We start from the raw sequence: 22,804 nt of genomic DNA, 5'->3' as shown, positions 1-22,804 counted from the left end.
ACCACAGTCAGGCAGCTAGACTATTTACAGTTAGTGCAGTGCGTCCTGCTCACAGTGTTCAGCTAAAACTACAAGTTAGTGTGGTGCGTCCACCTCACAGTGTTCAGCTAAACCTACAAGTTAGTGCGGTGCGTCCTGCTCACAGTGTTCAGCTAAAACTACAAGTTAGTGTGGTGCGTCCTCCTCACAGTGTCCAGCTAAACCTACAAGTTATTTTTTTGCGAGCTCTGCACAGTGTTCAGCTAAAGCTACCTGTAGAAGGTTGGTGGTGTTTTCCTGATCCTATCACTACCGCAGGCAGCTAAAAAAGCTACAAGTTAGTTTTTTGCGAGCTCTGCACAGTGTTCAGCTAAAGCTACCTGTAGAAGGTTGGTAGTGTTCTCATACTACAGGCAGGCAGTTGATTTTGCTAGCTGCAGTATCAGTACATATCAGTACCATCAACACCAAAGGCCCAATTTTTCTGCCCTTGTTCAACAGGGGCATGTAATTACAATTCTTGATCTAATATTTCACAGAAGGGCCCTTTGAGGGCTTACAGTGTTGTGGCCACAACAACACCTAAGGCCCAAATTTCTGCTGAGTATATAGGGCAGGCCCCTACTTTCAAACATCTAACTTACAAACGACTCCTACTTGCAAAACGGAAGGAGACAACAGGAAGTGAGATGAAATCTACCCCTAGGAAGGGAAATTCTCTCCTGTAAGAGTTAATATGGGAAAAACATTTCTCCTTTCCACTGATGCTTTCCAATCCTTGATCCACAAAAAAACCCAAATTTTCAAAAAAACATTTGTCATTGGGACAAAAAGTGAGGTGAAATCTGAAGAGGAGGAAAGACAGCAAAACAAATGTCACAGGGGTGATAACCCTTCCCTATGTTTTCCAAAAAGCTTAAAAAAGATGTTTTGGCTGGAGCTAAACACGTTAAAAATGTACCCGTTAAAAATTACAAACAGATGCTACTTAACAACAAACCTACAGTCCCTGTCTTGTTTGCACCGCCTGTATACTGCTGTTCAGAGTATATAGGGCCTGGTGGCCCCACACCTTTCCTTATTTTAATTTGGGTGCGGGGTTCCCTTTAATATCCACACAAGACTCAAAGGGCCTGGTAATGGTGTGGGGGGTACCCATGCCGTTTGTCTCACTGATTTTCATCCATATTGCCAGGACCTGACATTACATTAAACCCGCAAGCAGTTTTAAATGAGATTTTTTCCTTTAAAAATGACATTTTATGCAGGGACTGTTCTAAACACGGGAAACACGCACCACTTTACAGGCATACTATAGACATACCCCAGGTACGATATTTAAAGGAATATTTCACTTTTTTTTTTTTTTTTTTTTTTTTTTACTTTAAGCATCATTAAAATCACTGCTCCCGAAAAAACGTCCATTTTTAAAAGTTTTTTTTGCATCGATACAAGTCCCCTGGGGTAGGACCCGGGTCCCCAAACCCTTTTTAGGACAATACCATGCAAATTAGCATTTAAAATGAGCACTTTTGATTTTGAACGTTCGAGTCCCATAGACGTCAATGGGGTTCTAACGTTCGTGCGAATTTTCGGTCCGTTCGCAGGTTCTGGTGCGAACCGAACCGGGGGGTGTTCGGCTCATCCCTAATAAACAGCATTCCTCACAGTGAAGTCAAGGGTAGCTCTAGTAACACAGGTAAACAGCTGAAGGGATCAAAGGGCAAAGGGCCACCCCACTGAAGCTGGAGTACTTTTGTAGCAATATAGGAGATCTTCCTACTGTAGCTGGGTCCTTGTCAGAAACCATGAATCAGACTGAGACAGAAGTACAGTTAAATCACACTTGTTTAATAATAATAATAAAAAAAGGTAAACAGAGTAAACGTAGGTAAAACATAGCCAGAGTTTAGGAACCGGAACGGATAGTCAGACAAGCCAAAACGTTGGGGAGCCAGAGATGAGATGGTAGAACAGCAAGCAGGATCTGGAGCCAGAAGGAATGTCAGCCAAGCAAGTCTTTAACAGCAACACAGAAGAGCATCTCTAGAGATGTGACCAAGGCAAAGGCAGAGATCATCTGGGCTGGACGGCTTAAGCAGGCAGGACTGACAAGCAGGATATCATCAACAGGTGAGTCACTGCGGAGAGATAGGAGCTGGCAATTAGTCGACAGCTGAGCGGCCAGCTTTGATAAGGAAGGGCTGAGCCCAGCACTGACAGTACCCCCTCCTCAATGACCCCCTCCTCCTCAGAGGACCACCAGGCTTGAGGGGAAAACGTCTATGGAAATCACGGAGGAGGGCAGGGGCATGTACGTCGGAGGATGAGATCCAACAATGGACTGTACTTCATACTCCTCATGGTTCTCAACCTTTACAGGGTGAAGACGGTGGTAAAGAGGTGGTAAAGCGGTTGCAGACCAAAGGTTTTAATAAGGAGACAGGAAATACATTTGAAATACGCATATTAGAAGGAAGGTCTAATGCGTAAGCCACTAGGTTAAACCTGCAAAGAATTCTAAAAGGCCCAATAAACCGAGGTGCAAACTTCAGAGAGGGAACACGAAGTCGGAGGTTGCGAGATGATAGCCAAACCCTGTCCCCAACCTGGTAGGAAGGCGCAGGCAGGCGTCTGCGGTCAGCATGGAGTCTGTACCTACCATTAGCATGTTGCAAAGCCCCCTGGACTTGTGCCCAAGTGGAACGAAGACCACGGAGATGCTCCTTCAATGCAGGAAAACTCTGCAGAACAAATGAGTCAGGCAACATGGAAGGTTGAAAACAATAGTTCGCCATAAACAGGGACAATTGGGAAGCAGAATTCAAGGCAATATTGTGACAAAACTCCACCCATGGTAAGAGGTCTGACCAGTTGTTATGATGGTCAGAAATATAGCAACACAGGAATTGTTCCAAGGACTGATTGGCTCGTTCTGCGGCCCCATTAGACTGCGGGTGATAAGCAGAGGAGAAAGCAAGCTGAATTCCCAACTGTGCACAAAAGGCTCGCCAGAACCGGGACACAAATTGACTACCGCTGTCCGAGACAATCAGCTTGGGTAGCCCATGTAAGCGAAAGATCTCCCAAAAATGGAAGCCAGTACCTTAGAAGTGGGCGACTTCTTAAGTGGAATACAATGGGACATTTTCGAGAACCGGTCAACCACCATAAGGATAACTGTGTTGTCCTGGGAGTTGGGTAACGCCACAATGAAATCCATAGACAGGTGGGTCCAGGGCCTCTCTCCATTGGGTATGGGTTGTAGGAGGCCCACTGGAAGGTGTTGTGGAATCTTATTCTGAGCACAAATGGAACAGGCAGCTATGAAGGCAGTTATATCAGCACCCAGACTAGGCCACCAGAATTGTTGAGAAATGGCCAAAAAGAGTTGATTCTTCCCAGGGTGGCCAGCAGCCTTGGTAGAATGGTAAGTCTGGAGCACGGCAGTACGGAGACTCTCTGGGACAAAGCAGTGGTCACAAGGTTTCTCAGGAGGAGCATGGACCTGAGCAGCAAGAATTTTGTCACCCAAAGGAGAAGTGAGACTGGTGCGAACCGTAGCCAGAATATGATCAGGGGGGGATCAAAGGAACTGGAACTGACTCCATATTGGAAGTGGAGGAAAATTGTTGTGACAAAGCGTCAGCCCTTACATTCTTAGTACCGGGAAAGAATGAGACAATGTACTTGAAACTAGACAAGAAAAGAGCCCATTGCGCCCTTCTGGGAGAGAGGCATTTAGCCTCAGACAAGAATGTGAGATTCTTAAGGTCAGTAAGAATGAGAACCGGCACATTGGTACCTTCGAGGAGATGTCTCCATTCTTTCAGGGCTAAAATGATTGCTAACAGCTCTCTGTCACCAATCTCATAATTGCACTTCGCAGGTGACAATTTCTTGGAAAAGTAGCCACAAGGATGCATAGCACTCTCAGAGGTAGGACGTTGAGACAGAAGGGCACCAACTCCAGTCTCAGAAGCATCAACCTCAAGGATAAAAGGTAACGTAGGATCAGGATGTGCCAACACAGGAGCAGAAACAAAGGCAGCCTTGAGACTCTCAAAGGCCTTAGTGGACTCCGGAGACCAACTCTGTGGGTTACCGTCCTTTCTGGTCATATCAGTCAGGGGCTTGACCAGAGACGAGAAGTTACGAAAAAACTTCCGATAATAGTTGGCAAAGCCCAGGAAACGCTGCAGAGGACGTAAACCCATGGGTCGGGGGCCACTGTAGAACTGCCGAAAGTTTCTCTGGGTCCATCGAAAAACCAGCAGTGGAAATTACATAACCTAGAAATTTAAAATGTTCATGATGGAATTCGCACTTCTCCAATTTACAATAGAGATTGTTCTCTCTTAGTTTCTGAATCACACGATAGACATATGTGTGGTGGCTCTCCAGGAACACGGAAAATATGAGGATATCGTCGAGATAAACCACCACACATAACTGCATCAGAACTGAAGGACATCATTAATAAATTCCTGGAAAACTGCCAGGGCGTTACAAAGGCCAAATGGCATTACGAGGTACTCATAATGGCTTGTTCTGGTATTAAACGCAATTTACCACTCATCGCCCTCCTTAATTCTCACGAGACTGTATACATCTCTCAAATCAAGCTTTGTGAAAACCGTTGCTCCCTTGAGACAGTCATATAACTCAATCAACGGAATTGGATAGACATTCTTAATGGTAATCAGTTCACCACTCTTCTTCTTCACAAAGAAGAAACCAGCACCAGCAGGAGACGAGGATTTGCGGATGAAACCTCGAGAAAGTGCGTCTGCACATACTCCTCCATGGCTTTATCCTCCATGGCATGGAGGATGGCTGGCACCAGGTTGAAGATCAATTGCGCAATCATACGACCGATGTGGAGGCAAACTACTGGCTTGACCTTTGTCAAAGACATCGCTAAAATTGTGGTACTCCTCCGGCAGGGAGGAGAGTGAAGAGGTGCACAGAACCTGTGGCGACCAGGAGAGAACCTCAGCATGGAGCCACTCAAAAGAGGGGTTGTGCCTCTTTAACCAAGGTTAACTAATAACCAGTGGAAACTTAGGTAAGAAAATTGGATTATCTCATGGTGAAGAGCCCTTACGGCGATGGACACAATCTCATGAGTCACATGGGCAAGCTGTAGAGGTCTTCCGTCAAGAGCCTCAATGGCAAGTGGAGTGTCACGCCGCTGCAGCGGAATTGAGTGCTTCGATACAAAGACAGTATCAATGAACAGGCCTGCAGCCCCAGAGTTGATTAGAGCCTGTATCACAACGGACGAATCAGCCCAAGAAAGGGTAACTGAAACCAGGGGCTTATCCTTCTGGATAACTGGGGCAGAAACAACGCCACCTAAGGTCTGTCCGTGACAGGACCTCAAGGTTCGGGCGTTCCCTGGATGGGTAGGACAAGACTTCAAAAAGTGACCTGCCTGGCCACAATAAAGGCACAATCTCTCCCTCCTCCTAAGGGTTCTCTCATTCACAGACCGACTCTGTACCAGGAGGCAGGGGAGGTGAGGGAGGCAAGGGTCAGACTGCAAAGTTTGGAGACAAATGTACAGGAGGCCTCTGCAAGCGCTCCTTAAAAGGGAGTCTTTCTCTGAGTCTGGAGTCAATGAGGATGGCAAATGTGATTGACCTCTCCAGCTCAGTACGTATATCTCGGGCTGCTATCTCATCCCTGATGGTATCCGAGAGACCATGAGAAAAAGCAGCCACGAGGGCCTAATTGTTCCAAGCAACATCTGCTGCCAGAGTATGGAATTCAATGGCGTAATTGGCAACAGTTCTCGTACTCTGATGGACATGAGGCACTTGGATGCACCTTCGCTTACTGTCAGAAACCATGAATCAGACTGAGACAGAAGTACACTTAAATCACACTTGTTTAATAATAATAAAAAAGGTAAACAGAGTAAACATATTAAAAACATAGCCAGAGTTCAGGAACAGATAGTCAGACAAGCCAAAACGTCAGGAGCCAGAGATGAGCAGCAAGCAGGATCTGGAGCCAGAAGGGATGTCAGCCAAGCAAGTCTTTAACAGGAACACAGGAGAGTGTCTCTAGAGATGTGACAGAGGCGAAGGCAGAAAACATCTGGGCTGGACGGCTTAAATAGGCAGGACTGACGAGCAGGATATCATCAACAGGTGAGACACTGTGGAGAGATAGGAGCTGGCAATTAGCCGACAGCTGAGCGGCCAGCTTTGAGAAGGAAGGGCTGAGCCTAGCCCTGACAGTCCTCTGAGAAAGCTGTGTGCTATTAGGTTTTACCCTGGCTAACCGCGCTCCGGTTCTGACAATGGAGGGCCTTTCATCTGGCTACTGATCACTGTCAGAGCTCTGTCTCATGAAGTTTGGCTTCTCTTTTGTTATTTGCTATTGAGGGAGGGAAGCTGAGGAAAATATATGCCATAGGCATGTTCAGAAACCCATGGGAAATGGAGTTAAAGGGACCTGCATCTATATCTGTACGGTGATATATGGGCACTTGGCTACACCTCCAAAAAAGAGTGCAAATACAAATATATGGGAAAGAGAATGTTTTGTTAATGTCGCATTCCAAGAAAAAGCCTTCTTTTTTTGTTGTCCCCATTATAATATTTCATTTGACATGCAGAAACAAAATGAAAGATATTTTTTACATTGTATGCTGGCAGGTATCTTAAGAAATTCTAATTCCAAAACATACTTTTTAATACACTTGACCAGAGTACAAATTACTTTCATACCCAGTTTATTCTTCAGCAACAAAATCTTCCCTTGGAGGGGGTGCATAAACAAGAAACATGGAACTTTTTTCAGTCTTCTGGATAGTTTCCTCCAAACTATGTGCTTTAACCAGCTCGGCTCTTTTTTTTTCATTTTTTGCACGCATGTGAAAATCCTTATTTTTGGCAATAAAATTACTTAAACCCCCAGAACGGTATATATTTTCTGAAACAGAGGCCCGTTAGAATAAAAAGATGATAGTTTTTTTATATTACATTATATTTGTACAACTGTTTATTAAATGCATATTTTCTGTATAAAATTCGAGGGTTCTTCAAAAAGTTTCTGCACTTTTTTAACTCTATTATATATATAAAAGTGCGGAAACTTTTTGAAGACCCCACGTATAATAAAATGGATTTAAGTACAAACACACACAATATAATACCAATTTCTTTGGTTAAATATAAAAGATGAGGTTGCTTCAACATATGAGGTTTCTATCCCACTAGCTTCTTTGCTTGTAATTCTAGGCACTCAGAGTAATTCAGTTTAAGATGGATTTTCCCTTTCCTTAGACTACAATCTAATTGTATTCACTATAAGACACACAACCTCAGCAGCAGAGCATGCAAACCCCAATCCCCCCCCCCCCCTTACACACACACAAAACAATGTGCATTTTGCAAAAAAAAAAAAGGCAGAAACGTTTTACAGTATCAAACATTGCAATTCTATAACAGTTTTAATTGTGTGTGAATTTAATATTTTTTTTCACTTTCTAAAACACTATTGGCGTTCAAAAACTGCAGAGTGTGTTACTTAGCAGATATTGTGGCGCTTTATTAATATTATCACTATTATTAATAGTGACTATCACTGGTTTATAAACAAAAAAGTGTAGCGCTATAATATGTCAGTCAGCAACGTTAGAGTATGCTGATTGGCCAACAGTGTATATCAAAGATTAAGTAGTATTGGATCACATATACAAGAGCAATGAAACAGTGAGAATTCAAATATTATAAAGAAAACCACTCCTATCATGTCCTTTGTGATATAACAATATAAAAAGTGTGCATCACACAAATTAAACCCAAACCCTTATAGTAAAACACAGGCATGTAGGGGTGGGAATAAGTGATAAGTCCCTGAGGTGAGGACAGTTCTTTTAATCAGGTGGAGACCTCTTAGAACATGGATATAGATCTCATAGTAATAGTTGTTAATGGTGGACTCCTCCACTGATCAGCCTGGTGCAAAAGTAACATAAAATGCCCTTACCGGACGCGGTGGACTCACAAGCCATACAGCGGTGAGTCGTACGAGCTTGAACCGTGTAGCACGGTAGGGTTATAGCTGTTCCTGGTCTACAATCGGATGGTCTTGAGAAGAACTCCAGTCCTAAACAGTCTCCCGGTTCGTCCTCCAGCACTCTCTTGGGTCTCAAGCAATATGAGATAGGGAAAAAGTGGACGAAAAGAGGCTCCACATAGTGTAAATCCAATTAATCAGGAGATTTATTGTATAAAAAAATTTCCAACGAAAAGTTCCAGATAAAAACAAAAATTCATAAAAACGTAATTAGCGCAGTAGACAGATGGTATAAGGTAGCGTCCTACACCCGACGCGTTTCGTCTGAGAAGACATCAACTGGGGTACCACTGGTTTACATATCAACAAATGTAATAAATAAGCAGAATTATAAAAAAAAACACTTGTGTAGCTGCCACTTTAAATGAGGATAATCCCTTTGCAATTGCAGCAATTTATCGTCCTCCTGGACTGGTATCGCGCTTTCTTGATGACTTTGCTGCCTGGCTACCCTACTTTCTCTCCTCTGAAATACCCACGATCATTCTTGGTGATTTCAACATTCCTGTCAATGTTAACAGCCCAACTACATCTAAACTTCTCGACTTAACCTCATCTTTTGACCTAACACAATGTACACATATTTCCACTCACTCCAATGGTAATACCCTTGACCTTGTATTCTCCCATCTCTGCAACCCTGGCAAACTCACAAACACCCCCTTTCCTCTCTCTGATCACAATCTCATTAGTTTCACTGTATCCTTGCCTCCAAATACCCATCCCTCCAAGCAGCAAACAATTACTTGTAGGAACCTTTGCCACCTTAACCCATCTCTTCTCTATTCTGCTACTGACCACGTATATGACATAATCTCTCCCCTGTCCTGTTCGCTCTCATCATCACTAGATGCACTTGCTACTCTAACCACACGCAGAATCAGGCCCCGACCGTTACAACCCTGGCAAACTGACAACACTAGAAATCTCAAGAGACATTGTCATGCTCTTGAACGACTGTGGTGTAAAACCAAATGCCTGCAAGACTTTACCCTATGTAAATCTGCCCTTCTAAAATACAATTCCTGCCTCCATGCTGCCAAACAAGCCTACTTTGTTTCTCTTATTAATACTTTGTCATCCAGTCCCCGTTGGCTTTTCTCAACCTTTAATTCTCTGCTTCATCCCCCACCCCCTCTACCCACTAACTCACTCACTGCCCAAGAGATTGCCAATCACTTCAAAGACAAGATTGATGCAATTCGTGAGGATACCTCCACTGTGCGTACGTCTTCCCCACCCAACATACCTTGCCTAACAGCACATTCAACACTCTCCTGTTTTGAATTGGCTACTACTGAAGAGGTTACAAAACTTTTCTCAGATGTCCACCAAACCAATTGTCCCTTGTATCCTGTTCCCTCACAACTACTACAGTCACCCTCTTCTTTTATCCTATGCTCCCTCACTCACATCTTCAATCTCTCACTCTCTAGTGGCACCTTCCCCTCCCCTCTAAAACATGCACAGATCACTCCCATACTTAAAAAGCCCTCACTGGACCCCACCATTCTAAACAACTTCTAAACAACAAAGACCCATCTCATTGCTCCCATTCACCTCTAAACTTCTAGAACGCTTAGTGTGCAGCCATCTTAGCTCCTACCTCAGTGAAAATAACCTTCTTGACCCCTTACAGTCTGGCTTTCGCTCGCAGCAGTCCACGGAAACTGCCTTACTAAAACTCACTAACGATTTACTAACTGCTAAAACCAAAAGCCAATACTCCTACTACTTGACCTCTCTGCGGCCTTTGATACCGTTGACCACCCGCTCCTTCTCAATAAACTACATTCCCTTGGCCTCCGAGATTCTGCTCTATCCTGGTTCTCTGCCTATCTATCACAGCGCTCCTTCAGTGTCACCTACAACTCTGTCTCCTCCTCTCCATTGCCCCTTTCTGTGGGGGTCCCCCAAGGCTCGGTTCTTGGACCCCTTCTCTTCTCTATCTACACCTTCTCCCTTGGTCACTTGAAAACCGCCCACGGGTTCCAATACCACTTATACGTCGATGACACCCAAATCTATCTGTCTACTCCTCACCTCACTCCTTCAGTCTCCTCTCACATTACTAACTTACTAACTGACATATCAGCATGGATGTCGCACCACTTCCTTAAACTAAATTTCTCTAAAACTATTAATATTCCCCCCTGCACGTGCCCCCCACCATGACTTTTCCTTTAAAATCAACAATGCAACTATCAGTCCCTCCCCTCACGCCAGGGTACTAGGTGTAATCCTAGACTATGACTTTCAGCCCCAAGTCCAATCGTTGTCAAAAGTTTGTAGAATTCACCTCCGTAACATCTCTAAAATTCGCCCCTTTTTAACAAATGAAACCACCAAGCTCCTCATTCACTCCCTTGTTATCTCTCACCTTGACTATTGCAACTCCCTTCTCATTGGCCTGCCTCTCCATAGGCTATCCGCTCTTCAGTCTATCATGAATGCTGCTACCAGACTTATCCACCTTGCCAACCGCTTAGTGTCTGCCAACCCTCTCCTCCAATCCCTCCACTGGCTCCCAATCACCCAGCGAATTCAATTCAAAAAACTAACCACAACATACAAATCCATTCACAACTCTGCCCCGAGCTACATCACGAATCTTGTCTCCAAATATCATCCAAATCGTCCTCTCCACTCTTCTCAAGACCTCCCACTCTCAAGCTCTCTCGTCTCCTCGTCCCATGCTCGTCTCCAGGATTTCTCCAGAGCCTCTCCCATCCTCTGGAACTCGCTACCTCCACTGGTCCGGCTATTCCCTACTCTTGCTACCTTCAGGCGATCCCTGAAAACTCATCTCTTCGGGAAAGCCTATCACATCTCCAACTAATCTCCTACCACTTCTATCAGCTCATTCCCCACAGTTACAACCTTTTGTACCACCTGCCCCACCCTATTAAATTGTAAGCTCTTCTGAGCAGGGCCCTCTTAATCATCGTGTATTTTATTCTATTGTAACTGTATTGTCTCCTTTTATATTGTAAAGTGCTGCGTAAACTGTTGGCGCTATATAAATCCTGTATAATAATAATATATTAAAAACCTGAAACACGTTTTAGAATTGTTTTACTGTGATATGTGGAGTCAGAAATTATTTTTCTGTTGTTAATATAAACAAAATTGCAGTTTGCAACTTGACAACATGACAGTGTTAGCATTGGCATGGCAGGATAACCAAGCTCACCCACTGTGCAACAAAGACATAATCAAAATCCAACTAAATGAATTTCAAATGCTTTAGAAATGTGTATCAGTGTGTCTCTTTAATTGATTTCAGTGTAGGTGCTACACTATACAGTATACAGTATGCCTGTTATGGTGTGAACCAGCCTTTATAACTGATTATTTACAGAATAGTCACTGGCTGAACACCAAGCTTTGGTGGTCAGAATATGACCTTGAGCCCAGGTTCACAATGAAAGCGGGAATGAAATCGTGCGAGTTCAGCTGAACTCGCACAATTTCATTCCCGCTTGTCAGTCCTGACTTCGGGGCAAAATCAGAGACATCTGTGCGGGTTGCTGCACAGATGTCAATGGAAATTGCACCCCAAAGTCACCAAAAGTAGTACAGAAACTACTTTTGGGAATTGGTGTGGTGCCGCAAATGCGGCATTGCACTGATTCGGATGGTGCCATTACCGGCAATTGCCGCCGATTTTGCTCCAATGTGAACCAGGGCTGAAGAACAGTTGCACACTTAAATATTTCAAATATTTGCCAGAAGCTGAATTAATTGTAGAAACTGACCTATCTTACAGATTACATTGCAAAATGCTAATACATTTCAGCAAAAAATTACCTTCAAACTAAAATAGTGCATTTTATTCACCACTCTCTAGAAATTTGCTTGAAACTAGAATAGTGAGAGACAAGTAGAGGGAAAACAATTTTAAAATGAAACTACATATGTAAATACATGAATTAGAAAAATTCCTTTCTCAGTGATGTTTCAGAATGTTTTTGCCACCTGATGCCACTCAATAATACAAATCTTTCGAAAACAAATAGTTTTTTTTTTTTAGCTTTTTCTGTAATGGTCTTGCATTTTCATTTTCCTCATACAGTGAGACTGCTGTGGGGAGCAAAAAGCAGTTTATGCTTTTATTTAGAGGATGTACCCAACCATATCACCCCTGTTGAACATCACCTCTGTTGATATACTGCTGAAAAGTAGTGAGCCAAGTAGAGGTTTTGAACATCATATCAATAAAGCACTATGGAGAGGCCTACCAACCACTTAACATGGCATATTGGTGTTTAAAAAGAAAATGCTGTTTTGGTCCTATAGTCAAACTTTGTGACATTCCACATGCAGCACATTAGTCTAATTTGTTGTGATTTGCTTTGTCTAGCATTGTGTGGATCATCTGCTCATCACTCATCATATTTGATCAAGTTTTGTTTCTACACTGTCTTAAAATTGTTTCCTCTTCATTTTTTTTGCACATGGGTTTTAGAACATGGAGATGGATATCCATTTGATGGTAAAGATGGGCTTTTGGCTCATGCTTTTGCACCAGGATCAGGAATTGGTGGTGATTCCCACTTTGATGATGATGAACTTTGGACCTTAGGAGAAGGTCAAGGTAAGAATGATTCCCTTATATATAATCATATTTCTTCTGGGTAATTTTCAAAGGTTAGAAGGATTTTAATGTTTCCCACACACAAATTATTCATCATTGTCTAGCGATTATTTGAAACATGTAAGTATGCTTTTCAAATAAAAAAAAAATCAAATATATCATTCTCTACAGGAGGACCACAAACATGGAACTTTACTCCCCACACTTTGAACCATTATTATGGTTACAATTATGTGCACCCACAAAGTTTTCAGCCAAACAAATGTTCTTTTGGCATTTAAATGTATTTCCTCTTTTGAAGTCAAACTTCAGAAAACCCCACTGTATGTTTATGTTTTCCCATTCATACAGTATGCCTAAAAATATTTTTTTAAATCATATTTTTTTACCTTTTGGATGTTTGTTTGGAGCAGGCCTCTGGGCAGACTGCAAGCTATTCTGAACAATTTAACAGTGAATCTGTTCCCACACAGGCAAACTGATACCACTGATAATGAGATTTGCCAGCACAGTAAAAACAGGGCTAATTATGGTAAACATTAACTCCCCAGCCCTCTGGCGGATAAATGGAAGTAGGATTTTAAGTCTTTGAGTTTTTAGAGAAGCGCATTTATAAAGGTTAGCAGCATTTTTTATTCAAAAGAGTTGTTAATAGAAAACAAAATGGGCATAAAGTAAAAAGTAAGCAGCACTTTTAAATTTGTTTTTTAAAGTTATACTATGTGAATGGGAACATGTAACAAATCTGGCTGCAAAAATGGAAATACATTTTAAGATCACAATTATATTTTCTTAGATTGCCATTCAACCTCCTTGTACTACCTGCATACTTGATTTTAGATTCTGCAAGTAAGAAGATCTATAACATATGTGGTGATACAATTAATATATTGAAACAATCTTAATGTTCAGTAAAAAAATAAATAAACTGACTAACATTCTGAATATTTCACACATTAAAACTCAAATGTCAACTCCTGAACATGCGGGAGTGATAAACACCAAAGCGAGGACATTCCTATAAACTGTCATTTTATATTGCTGTATGCTAAAAAGCATACTAATGGCAAACTTATTAAAGAATGCTTATGGACACTTTATGGGATGTCAAATTTGACCTTGTTGTATTCTACAACACGTAATGTTCTATGCAGTGGCGTCTGGTGGGTTTTTATTTTGGGGGAGCAGCAAACAAGCACCCCCCCCCCGGGTGGCTGGCGGCATGGCACTGACATTACCCCCCCGGGCAGCCAGTGGTCAGGCACCTACCCGATCTAGGGCTGGCGGGCTGTGGTGTCCTCTCCTTCTCTTCTGGGATGTGGAAACCAGCCCTGGTGTCCACTCTCCCGCTACTCCCTCCGACGCGTGTCTGCTCTCTGTTCCTTCTAAGCGCTAGGCATTTGATAGGATCACCTGACGCTTTGGCCAATTTGGAAACAGGTCTCACAACCTGCCTCCTGATTGGCGGGGAGAAACTTTAGTGTGAAAATAGCGAAAATGTATTTGCTATCGTCACACAACTGGGTGGGCTTCGGGCGCAGTGCTCTGTGCTCCGAGACCAACCTTTTTTGAAGCCTATTAGAGCCTCTGGCTCTAATCAGGTGGTTAAAAAAACACCCCCCCCCACTGGAAAATGTAGATCAGGGGGCCGGACACATGGATAGGGGGGGCAGCGCCCATGCGCCCTCTATGGATGGGCCGCCACTGGTTCTATGAATAGGTCTCCTGCGAAATCTAGGAAGGCTTAACAGCTAAAGGGAACCTGTCTTGATGTGCTACAAAATTGTAGGTCCTCTGAATCATCCATTCTGGATATCCTCTTCACCAAACCTCAGATCTTTGATTTTTATCAAAATAAATACTGTTAGGGAATTCATTTTTTCCTGCATAATTTCCCCTATTGAGTATAACTTTATTTGTATGTTTTTTTGAACAGTGAGGATCATCAATATTATATTGCCAGACACATTGAGGTTGATTTACTGAAGGCAAATACATTGTGCACTTTGCAAAGTGCAGTTGCACCCTGGTAAATGACAGAAGCTATGCTGACTTCCATCCTTCCGCTGCCAGAGCTGTTTATACATTTTTTTACACATGTTCAAAAAAGTCTGACATTTACGTTAAATCCAAACATTATATACTTTTTGAAAACAGACATCCGAAAGAATAAAATAGTAGTAGTTTAAATTTTTTATGTCATACAATATTAGCACAACAGTTTGCAAAACACTACATTTTAGCAAAAATACACTTACAGTGGTTCTGAAGCCTAATGTTTAGGTATCTGTATCGCCCCCCTCACCCCCCACCCCCCCTTTTTACTTACCTGAGTCCTCAAAGGATCCAGCGCTGAGCTTATCTGCAGGAGCTCTGTCTTCCCTCCCTGCTTTGACAGGTTTTGCTGAGGCAGTGGGAGCCCTTGACTCCAGCTGCTGTCAGTCGAATCCTGTGAGAAGGGAGCAGGGGGGTGGGGACGAGTAGTGCTGTCTGTGTCTATGGACGCAGGCAATACGGCTCTAGATTGAGCCTGCAGGTATGCCACCATAGGAAGTGGCTTCCTATAGTGACACATCAAGAAAAGGAGGTGCCAGGAGCGCAGGAGGGGGACCCGAGAAGAAGAGGTTCTGAGCCGCAGAGCAGGTAAGTATAGCACGTTTATTCCAATCTTGAAGTAAACAGGGTCACTTTCCCGGTGCTTAGGTGTAAAGGATTAAATATTTCCTGATTAAAATATCAATTAGCAGCTACTATATTAATACAATGCATCATAAACCGTGAGCCATAAATTTTCATCTCCCTCTGGCAAAGCAGCGCTTCTCGATGTATAACATACAGAGATGATTGGCAGTATTTGTAAATTACTCCTAATGAAAATTAATCCGAGTGGAAAGGGCTTAATCAACAGTTCATATAGGAGATCATCAGATGTATGAGGATTCCACCTTTATCACACCATGTGATTCCACTCCCTTAGGAGTTGCACTCACCAGATTTATATCAGATAAACGCTTTTGAATATGTTATGCCCATACGGTCAGTTCCCAGAGAGTCATCTAGCAGGATATCCCGATTGGATCCCCAGGACAGTTGGTTTTGTACACTGGGGTCCTGTTATTCACTCATGCTCTATAACCATAATCATTTCCATAGGCTGGGACATAAGGAAAGAAACAATCCTCATAGCGTGAATCCGTTAAAACTGTATTCCATAAAAGAAACCCCCCTTATCCCTATGCACTTACAAACAAAGGTTTAAAAATTGCATTCAATGTAAACACATTGCACTGTGTACTGTACCTCGATACTCTCTCACCGCTCGTGAAGATCTAATCATCCGCAGTGATTCCCGGGAGAAGATCGGTACAGTTGACAGATGCAGCAAGCCGTGTGGTCACGGCTAGATGCGTTTCGTCATTCCGTCTTTATCAATAGGCATGGCCGCATGGCACAGGCTTGCAGCTTTATATCCTCTCAATATTATGCCTTTACCCCTTCAGATAGTTGGGGCCAGGTCCCCAGCGGTTCTCACCACAGACAATCAGAGCCGCAAAATGAAACCCAGTGGTTCCTCTCCGCCAGCAGCTTTGTGCTGATTTTACAATGTATGGGGTCGGCAACATCAGAGATTCCAGCATCCACATGCTGGAGACATCCAGAACCACCATCGCCCCAAACCTGCAAATTGCTATCATACAGTTACTACACATACAAAAACTCAAAGAATAATAATACACAATTTGATTCATAAAATACAATTTATAAACATCATGCAACGTGGGAAATAAAATCGCCTGATTTCTTATATATATATATACTAAACAGACATCAAATCATGAATGGACTTAATTGAATGTTCTAGTACAGCTAATAACATTACATATATACAATTTAATCTGTAATGTCGTCGTTTTCACCTAATTTCATAATAAGAAAGAGGCAGTGTATTAAGAATCGTCTAAAAAAAACCCTAAAATTAAAATGTAATTAGAATTTTTAAAAATTAAATTAAAAAGCAAGGGACTATGAACTGGACATTATCTGATAGAATTGTCCAAAGATCATAGTCCTCCTTCCAGAAACATTCCTACTTGGACCTGTCTTCTCAACTAGTACCGGCCCTTAAGGCGGAGAATACACTAATGACACAGCAACAGGGAAAAGAACACACTTGAACAGACATGTCCATATCTGTTGCATTCAATTATGATTAGTTGATAGTGGGTAATAGTTGTCATGTTCTTGTTCTATTACATAATCATAATCATATCCCATAAGTCTGAGAGGCAATATTTAACTCAAAGTTCTCAGAGTGCCATATTTATAGAACGTGAACTCGATTAATAATAACTAATAAAGAATTTTAAATCGAGTTCAATGTTCAAGCCTCTAGGTTGAAGGGTCTTGGTGAGATATATCCATCTGGTCTCGCTCTTAGATACCTCTCTCACCATATTTTAACCCCTCCATGAGGGACTCAATTTCTCTACACCCCAAAACAAAAACCCTGAAGGATCTCTATTGTGCTTACGTCTGAAGTGAAGCGACACGCTATGATCCTTGTATCGAAATATTATAGATATGTTCCAATACTCGTTTGGCCAGAGTTATCTTAGTGCAGCCTATGTAAATAAGGCCGCACGGGCACTGTGAGGCATAAATTACATGGGTCGAGTTACACAATATAAATTCTTTAATATCGAACTCCCTATCATTAGCTGTGGAAGTAAAGGAAGATAATCCTCTTAAATGTGTATTGGTTTGTTGACACATTCTCCATCTTTGGGGTTGATCCAGCACCTTTTTAATGACACTGTCTCCAAACGAAGGAGTCTTTCTCTAGATGAACATGGGTCCCTTCGGTAGTACTTTATTAAGGACCTTCTCCATGCTCAAAATGTCCCAGTGCTTTTTGAATAGCTCCTCAAATTCTCTGAATTCTCTGAGAGTGGAAATTACTAACAAATCCCCACTCATGTCTTTCATCTCTGACTTTTTCTTTGTCCTCTAGACACAGAGTTTGGAAGTATTGGCCTACCCGTTGGATTGTTAGATCCAAGTGTTCTACTTTGTACCCTTTTCCACAAATCTGTTTTTTAGAACTTCTGATTGGGCCTGATAACTGCCCCTATTCCGTAACCCAGTTGGGTGGTGGCCGCTGTGTATCGGTAAATAATTATTTTGATTCAAGGCCTTGAAATATACTTTAGTAACTACTGGTACCTCAAGCCATACCAGAAAGGCAGAGGGAGATTAGGAAAGTAAACAAGTGGCTGAAGAGCTTGTTTAGGGTTCCTGGAGAACTGGGCGACTTCTCAGTCGGTAACCAGCTCTATAGAAGGGACGGATTGCACCTAAATGGGGAAGTTGAAGATCTGCTGGAAGTGAAGATGGCCAAAAAGTTACAGGGGCTTTTAAACTAGGCAACGGGGGGAGGCTCCAGACCTGTATGTCCTAGTAGATGATAGGCTCAGCAATGCCATGCAATGCCAAGCTGCTGCTAACAAAGCAAACAGAATATTGGCATGCATTAAAAAGGGGATTAATTCCAGGGATAAGCGATAATTCTCCCACTCTACAAGACTTTGGTCCGGCCTCACCTGGAGTATGCTGTCCAGTTCTGTGCACCAGTCCTCAGGAAGGATGTACTGGAAATGGAGCGAGTACAAAGAAGGGCAACAAAGCTAATAAAGGGTCTGGAGGATCTTAGTTATGAGGAAAGGTTGCAAGCACTAAACTTATTCTCTCTGGAGAAGAGACGCTTGAGAGGGGATATGATTTCAATTTACAAATACCAGACTGGTGACCCCACAATAGGGATAAAACTTTTTTGCGGAAGGGAGTTTAATAAGGCACGTAGCCACTCATTAAAATTAGAAGAAAAGCGGTTTAACCTTAATCTGCGTAGAGGGTTCTTTACTGTAAGAGCGGTTAGGATGTGGAATTCCCTTCCACCGGCGGTGGTTTCAGCGGGGGGGCATCAATAGTTTCAAAAAACTATTAGATAAGCACTGACCGACCGCAACATACAGGGATATACAATTTAATACTGACATATAATCACGCACATAGGTTGGACTTGATGGTCTTGTGCCTTTTTTCAACCTCGCCTACTATGCAACTATGTATAGTATCTCACAAAAGTGAGTACACCCCTCACATTTTTGTAAATATTTTATTTAATCTTTTCATGTGACAACACTGAAGAAATGACACTTTGCTACAATGTAAAGTAGTGAGTGTACAGCTTGTATAACAGTGTAAATTTGCTGTCCCCTCAAAATAACTCAACACACAGCCATTAATGTCTAAACCGCTGGCAACAAAAGTGAGTACACCCCTAAGTGAAAATGTTCAAATTGGGCCCAAAGTGTCAATATTTTGTGTGGCCATCATTATTTTTCAGCACTGCCTTAACCCTCTTGAGCATTGAGTTCACCAGAGCTTCACAGCTTGCCACTAGAGTCCTCTTCCACTTCTCCATTACGACATCACAGAGCTGGTGGATGTTAGAGACCTTGCGCTCTTCCACCTTCCGTTTGAGGATGCCCGACAGATGCTCAATAGGGTTTAGATCTGGAGACATACTTGGTCAGTCCATCACCTTTACCCTCAGCTTCTTTAGCAAGGCAGTGGTCATCTTGTAGGTGTGTTTGGGGTCGTTATCATGTTGGAATACTACCCCACGGCCCAGTATCTGAAGGGAGGGGATCATGGTCTGCTTCGGTATGTCACAGTACATGTTGGCATTCATAGTTCCTCAATGAACTGTAGCTCCCCAGTGCCGGCAGCACTCATGCAACCCCAGACCATGACACTCCCAGCACCATGCTTGACTGTAGGCAAGACACACTTGTCTTTGTACTCCTCACCTGGTTGCTTCCACACACGCTTAACACCATCTAAAACAAATGAATTTATCTTGGTCTCATCAGAGCACAGGACATGGTTCCAGTAATCCATGTCCTTAGTCTGCTTGTCTTCAGCAAACTGTTTGCAGGCTTTCTTGTGCATCATCTTTAGAAGAGGCTTCCTTCTGGGACGACAGCCATGCAGACCAGTTTGATGCAGTGTGCAACGTATGGTCTGAGCACTGACAGGCTGATCCCCCACCCCTTCAACCTCTGCAGCAATGCTGGCAGCACTTATACATCTATTTCCCAAAGACAACCTCTGGATATGACACTGAGCAAGTGCAGTCAATTCCTTTGGTCGACCATAACGAGTGGAACCTGTCCTGTTAAACTGCTGTATGGTCTTGGCCACCGTGCTGCAGCTCAGTTTCAGGGTCTTGGCAATCTTTTTATAGCCTAGGCCATCTTTATGTAGAGCAACAATTCTTTTTTTCAGATCCTCAGAGAGTTCTTTGCCATGAGGTGCCATGTTGAACTTCCAGTGACCAGTATGAGAGAGTGAGAACGATAACATCAAATTTAACACAACTGCTCCCCATTCACACCTGAGACATTGTAACACTAACGACTCACATGACATTGGGGAGGGAAAATGGCTAACTGGGCCCAATTTGGACATTTTCACTTAGGGGTGTACTCACTTTTGTTGCCAGTGGTTTAGACATTAATGGCTGTGTGTTGAGTTATTTTGAGGGGACAACAAATTTACACTGTTATACAAGCTGTACACTCACTACTTTACATTGTAGCAAAGTATCATTTCTTCAGTGTTGTCACATGAAAAGATATTATAAAATATTTACAAAAATGTGAGGGGTGTACTCACTTTTGTGAGATACGGTAACTGAACTGGTAATCTAATTTGATATTATTTGGGTTGGTGTTTAGAGAGCTTATAAAGCCGATTAATGACTGTTTCGAGCCTGCCCAGACCAGGAACAGATCATCAATGTACCTTTTCTAAAAAAAGTAGTTCAATTCTCCTTTGGGCATAAATGAATTTGTCCTCCCATTCACTCAGGAAGAGGTTGGCTAGACTGGGTGCAAATTTTGTACCAATCGCAACCCCCCTCTTCTGAGTGTAAAAGTGGTCACCATACCAAAAGTAATTGTGTGGGGGTTGAATTAGGATTTATTTTTTAGGCCACTGTCTACTCCTAGGGTGAGACAGTGACCTAAAAAACTCCCCCTCCACGTCCAATAATCATATAGAGATTTTCAAATAACTAGTTTTGAACGACCTAGAGAAAATTTATCCCAAAAAGAACATTAATTCAAGATAAACAAGTTGTACTGCCTGAGGAAGTGGAGATCTTTCTGGTGATGGCAGATGTATTGTCACTGTATACTATCATAGAGAACGACAATGCACTGCTAGCCCAAACTGGGCCTTCAGTCAAAGGTAAGATATTCCCTATATTCTAAAAAGGTTTCTAAGGATGGTTCTGGAATATTGCCTATCACACACTTACTTTTGGTACGATGACCACTTTTACTCCCAGAAAAGGGGGGTTGCGATGTGCGCAAATTTTGCACCCAGTCTAGCCAGACTCTTCATGAGTGAGTGGGAAGACAAATTCATTTATTTATCAGTAACTATTTCGATCCAAGGCCTTGAAATATACTTTAGTAACTAGTTGTTTGGACTGTCTTAAAACAATCACATCCAAATAGTTAACTTGGTCAGTACTGGACTTGTAATCTAATTTCATACTATTCGGGTTGGTGTTTAGAGAGCTCATAAATTAGATTAATGACTGTTCCGAGCCTGCCCTAACCAGGAACAGATCATCAATGTACCTTTTTTACAAAAACCTTCTTGTTCACTAAGGTTCTCTAACAAACCTCTGAGGGCTTCACAGAACAGTTTTACTTATACTGAGATTAAATTACACACAGGTGGACTCTATTTACTAATTTGGTGACTCCTGAAGGCAATTGGTTTCACTAGATTTTAGTTAGGGATATCAGAGTAAAGAGGGCTAAATACAAATGCACGCCACACTTTTTACATATTTATTTGTAAAAAAAATGAAAACCATGTATTATTTTCCTTTCACTTCACAATTATGTGCCACTTTGTGTTGGTCTATCACATACAATCCCACTAAAATACATTTACGTTTTTGGTTGTAACTTGCCAAAATGTGGAAAATTTCAAGGCGTATGAATACTTTTTCAAGGCACTGTATATATCACAAGGTAGCAGCTGATGATACTGAGGTCTTGTGAGTACTGACCTTTGTCCAGTGTCCTAGTGACTGGGTGCTGCTTAGTGAAGGAGATGCAAACTCATGATATCACCAACCACTTAACCCTCTTCCATCCACCCTCCAACTGGTATCCTCCAGAGTGTGTCTCCAGACCATAAAAGAGAAACCCCACACTTTGAGGAATAGGCCCTCCAGACCAGTGCTATGACTGCTCTCCAAGCAGTATCTCAGCAGACTACCCAGAGGGGCAAAGGCCCTCAAACAAGGGACTCCTCTGGCAGGGCCAACCCAGGATTCATGCTCTCCCTGCCCTAGGCTTCAGAATATTATTGGACTCCCCAACCACCTTCGGGACCCATTCTCCAAAGATTGGCTGGGTTCCCAAAAATATGCACACTGCCCTCCCATTCTTCCTAAAAGGAAAAAATATGCGCTAGGTGTAAATTGTTGTGAATAAAAAAAATAAATAAATAAATAAATCTGTGAAGAAATATATATTGTGCTATGGTATACAAATATACAATATAAACCTGTGAAGAAGTATCCTGCAGCTATACGCTATAACCCTGATAGGGGGCACCACTAAAAATGTATATAAAGAGCGCAGCGCTGGATATATATAAACAGTGAAAGATATATAGTGAAAAATATTTTGTTATGTGCAAATAAAACCTGTGCACATTAATTACTAAAATAATATCCGTGAGTATTTCTAATCAAGCAAAACCAAAATATGAATAAAAGTCCATGAAACATGTGAAAAACCGCTCTGGATATCTGACTTCCACCGCTGTAAGACCCGTCACCAGAAAAATTAAAGGCTTACCGGACAGCCTTTAAAGAAAGGCATGAATCAATCTCCACTTTGGATGCTGTCCCTTCTATGGATGGATCCTGCTGTAAAGCGCTAGATGGTTGATCTCAGATCAGTCAGCCATGGAGGAGAGCCAATCTAAAACCTCGTCGCAGCAAATGATGTGCGAGAGTGATGTTTTGAATAAACCAAT

The 22,804-nt window shown here is 42.4% G+C and overlaps 1 protein-coding gene across 1 annotated transcript in view; it reads left to right on the top strand.

Annotated features, from left to right (window-relative positions):
• MMP2 (matrix metallopeptidase 2) overlaps positions 1-22,804 on the top strand; it is a 484,562-nt gene that overhangs the window by 77,813 nt on the left and 383,945 nt on the right. The window contains exon 4 of the mRNA XM_073605023.1: positions 12,542-12,670. Coding sequence (XP_073461124.1) covers positions 12,542-12,670 — 129 coding nt within the window. The remainder of the gene's footprint in view (positions 1-12,541; positions 12,671-22,804) is intronic.

Source organism: Aquarana catesbeiana, linkage group LG11 (assembly GCF_042186555.1).
Source record: "Aquarana catesbeiana isolate 2022-GZ linkage group LG11, ASM4218655v1, whole genome shotgun sequence".
In the NCBI taxonomy this organism is placed as follows: Eukaryota; Metazoa; Chordata; class Amphibia; order Anura; family Ranidae; genus Aquarana; species Aquarana catesbeiana.
The sequence above is the reverse complement of the archived record's forward strand: the minus strand, read 5'-3'. Positions and strand labels throughout refer to the sequence as shown.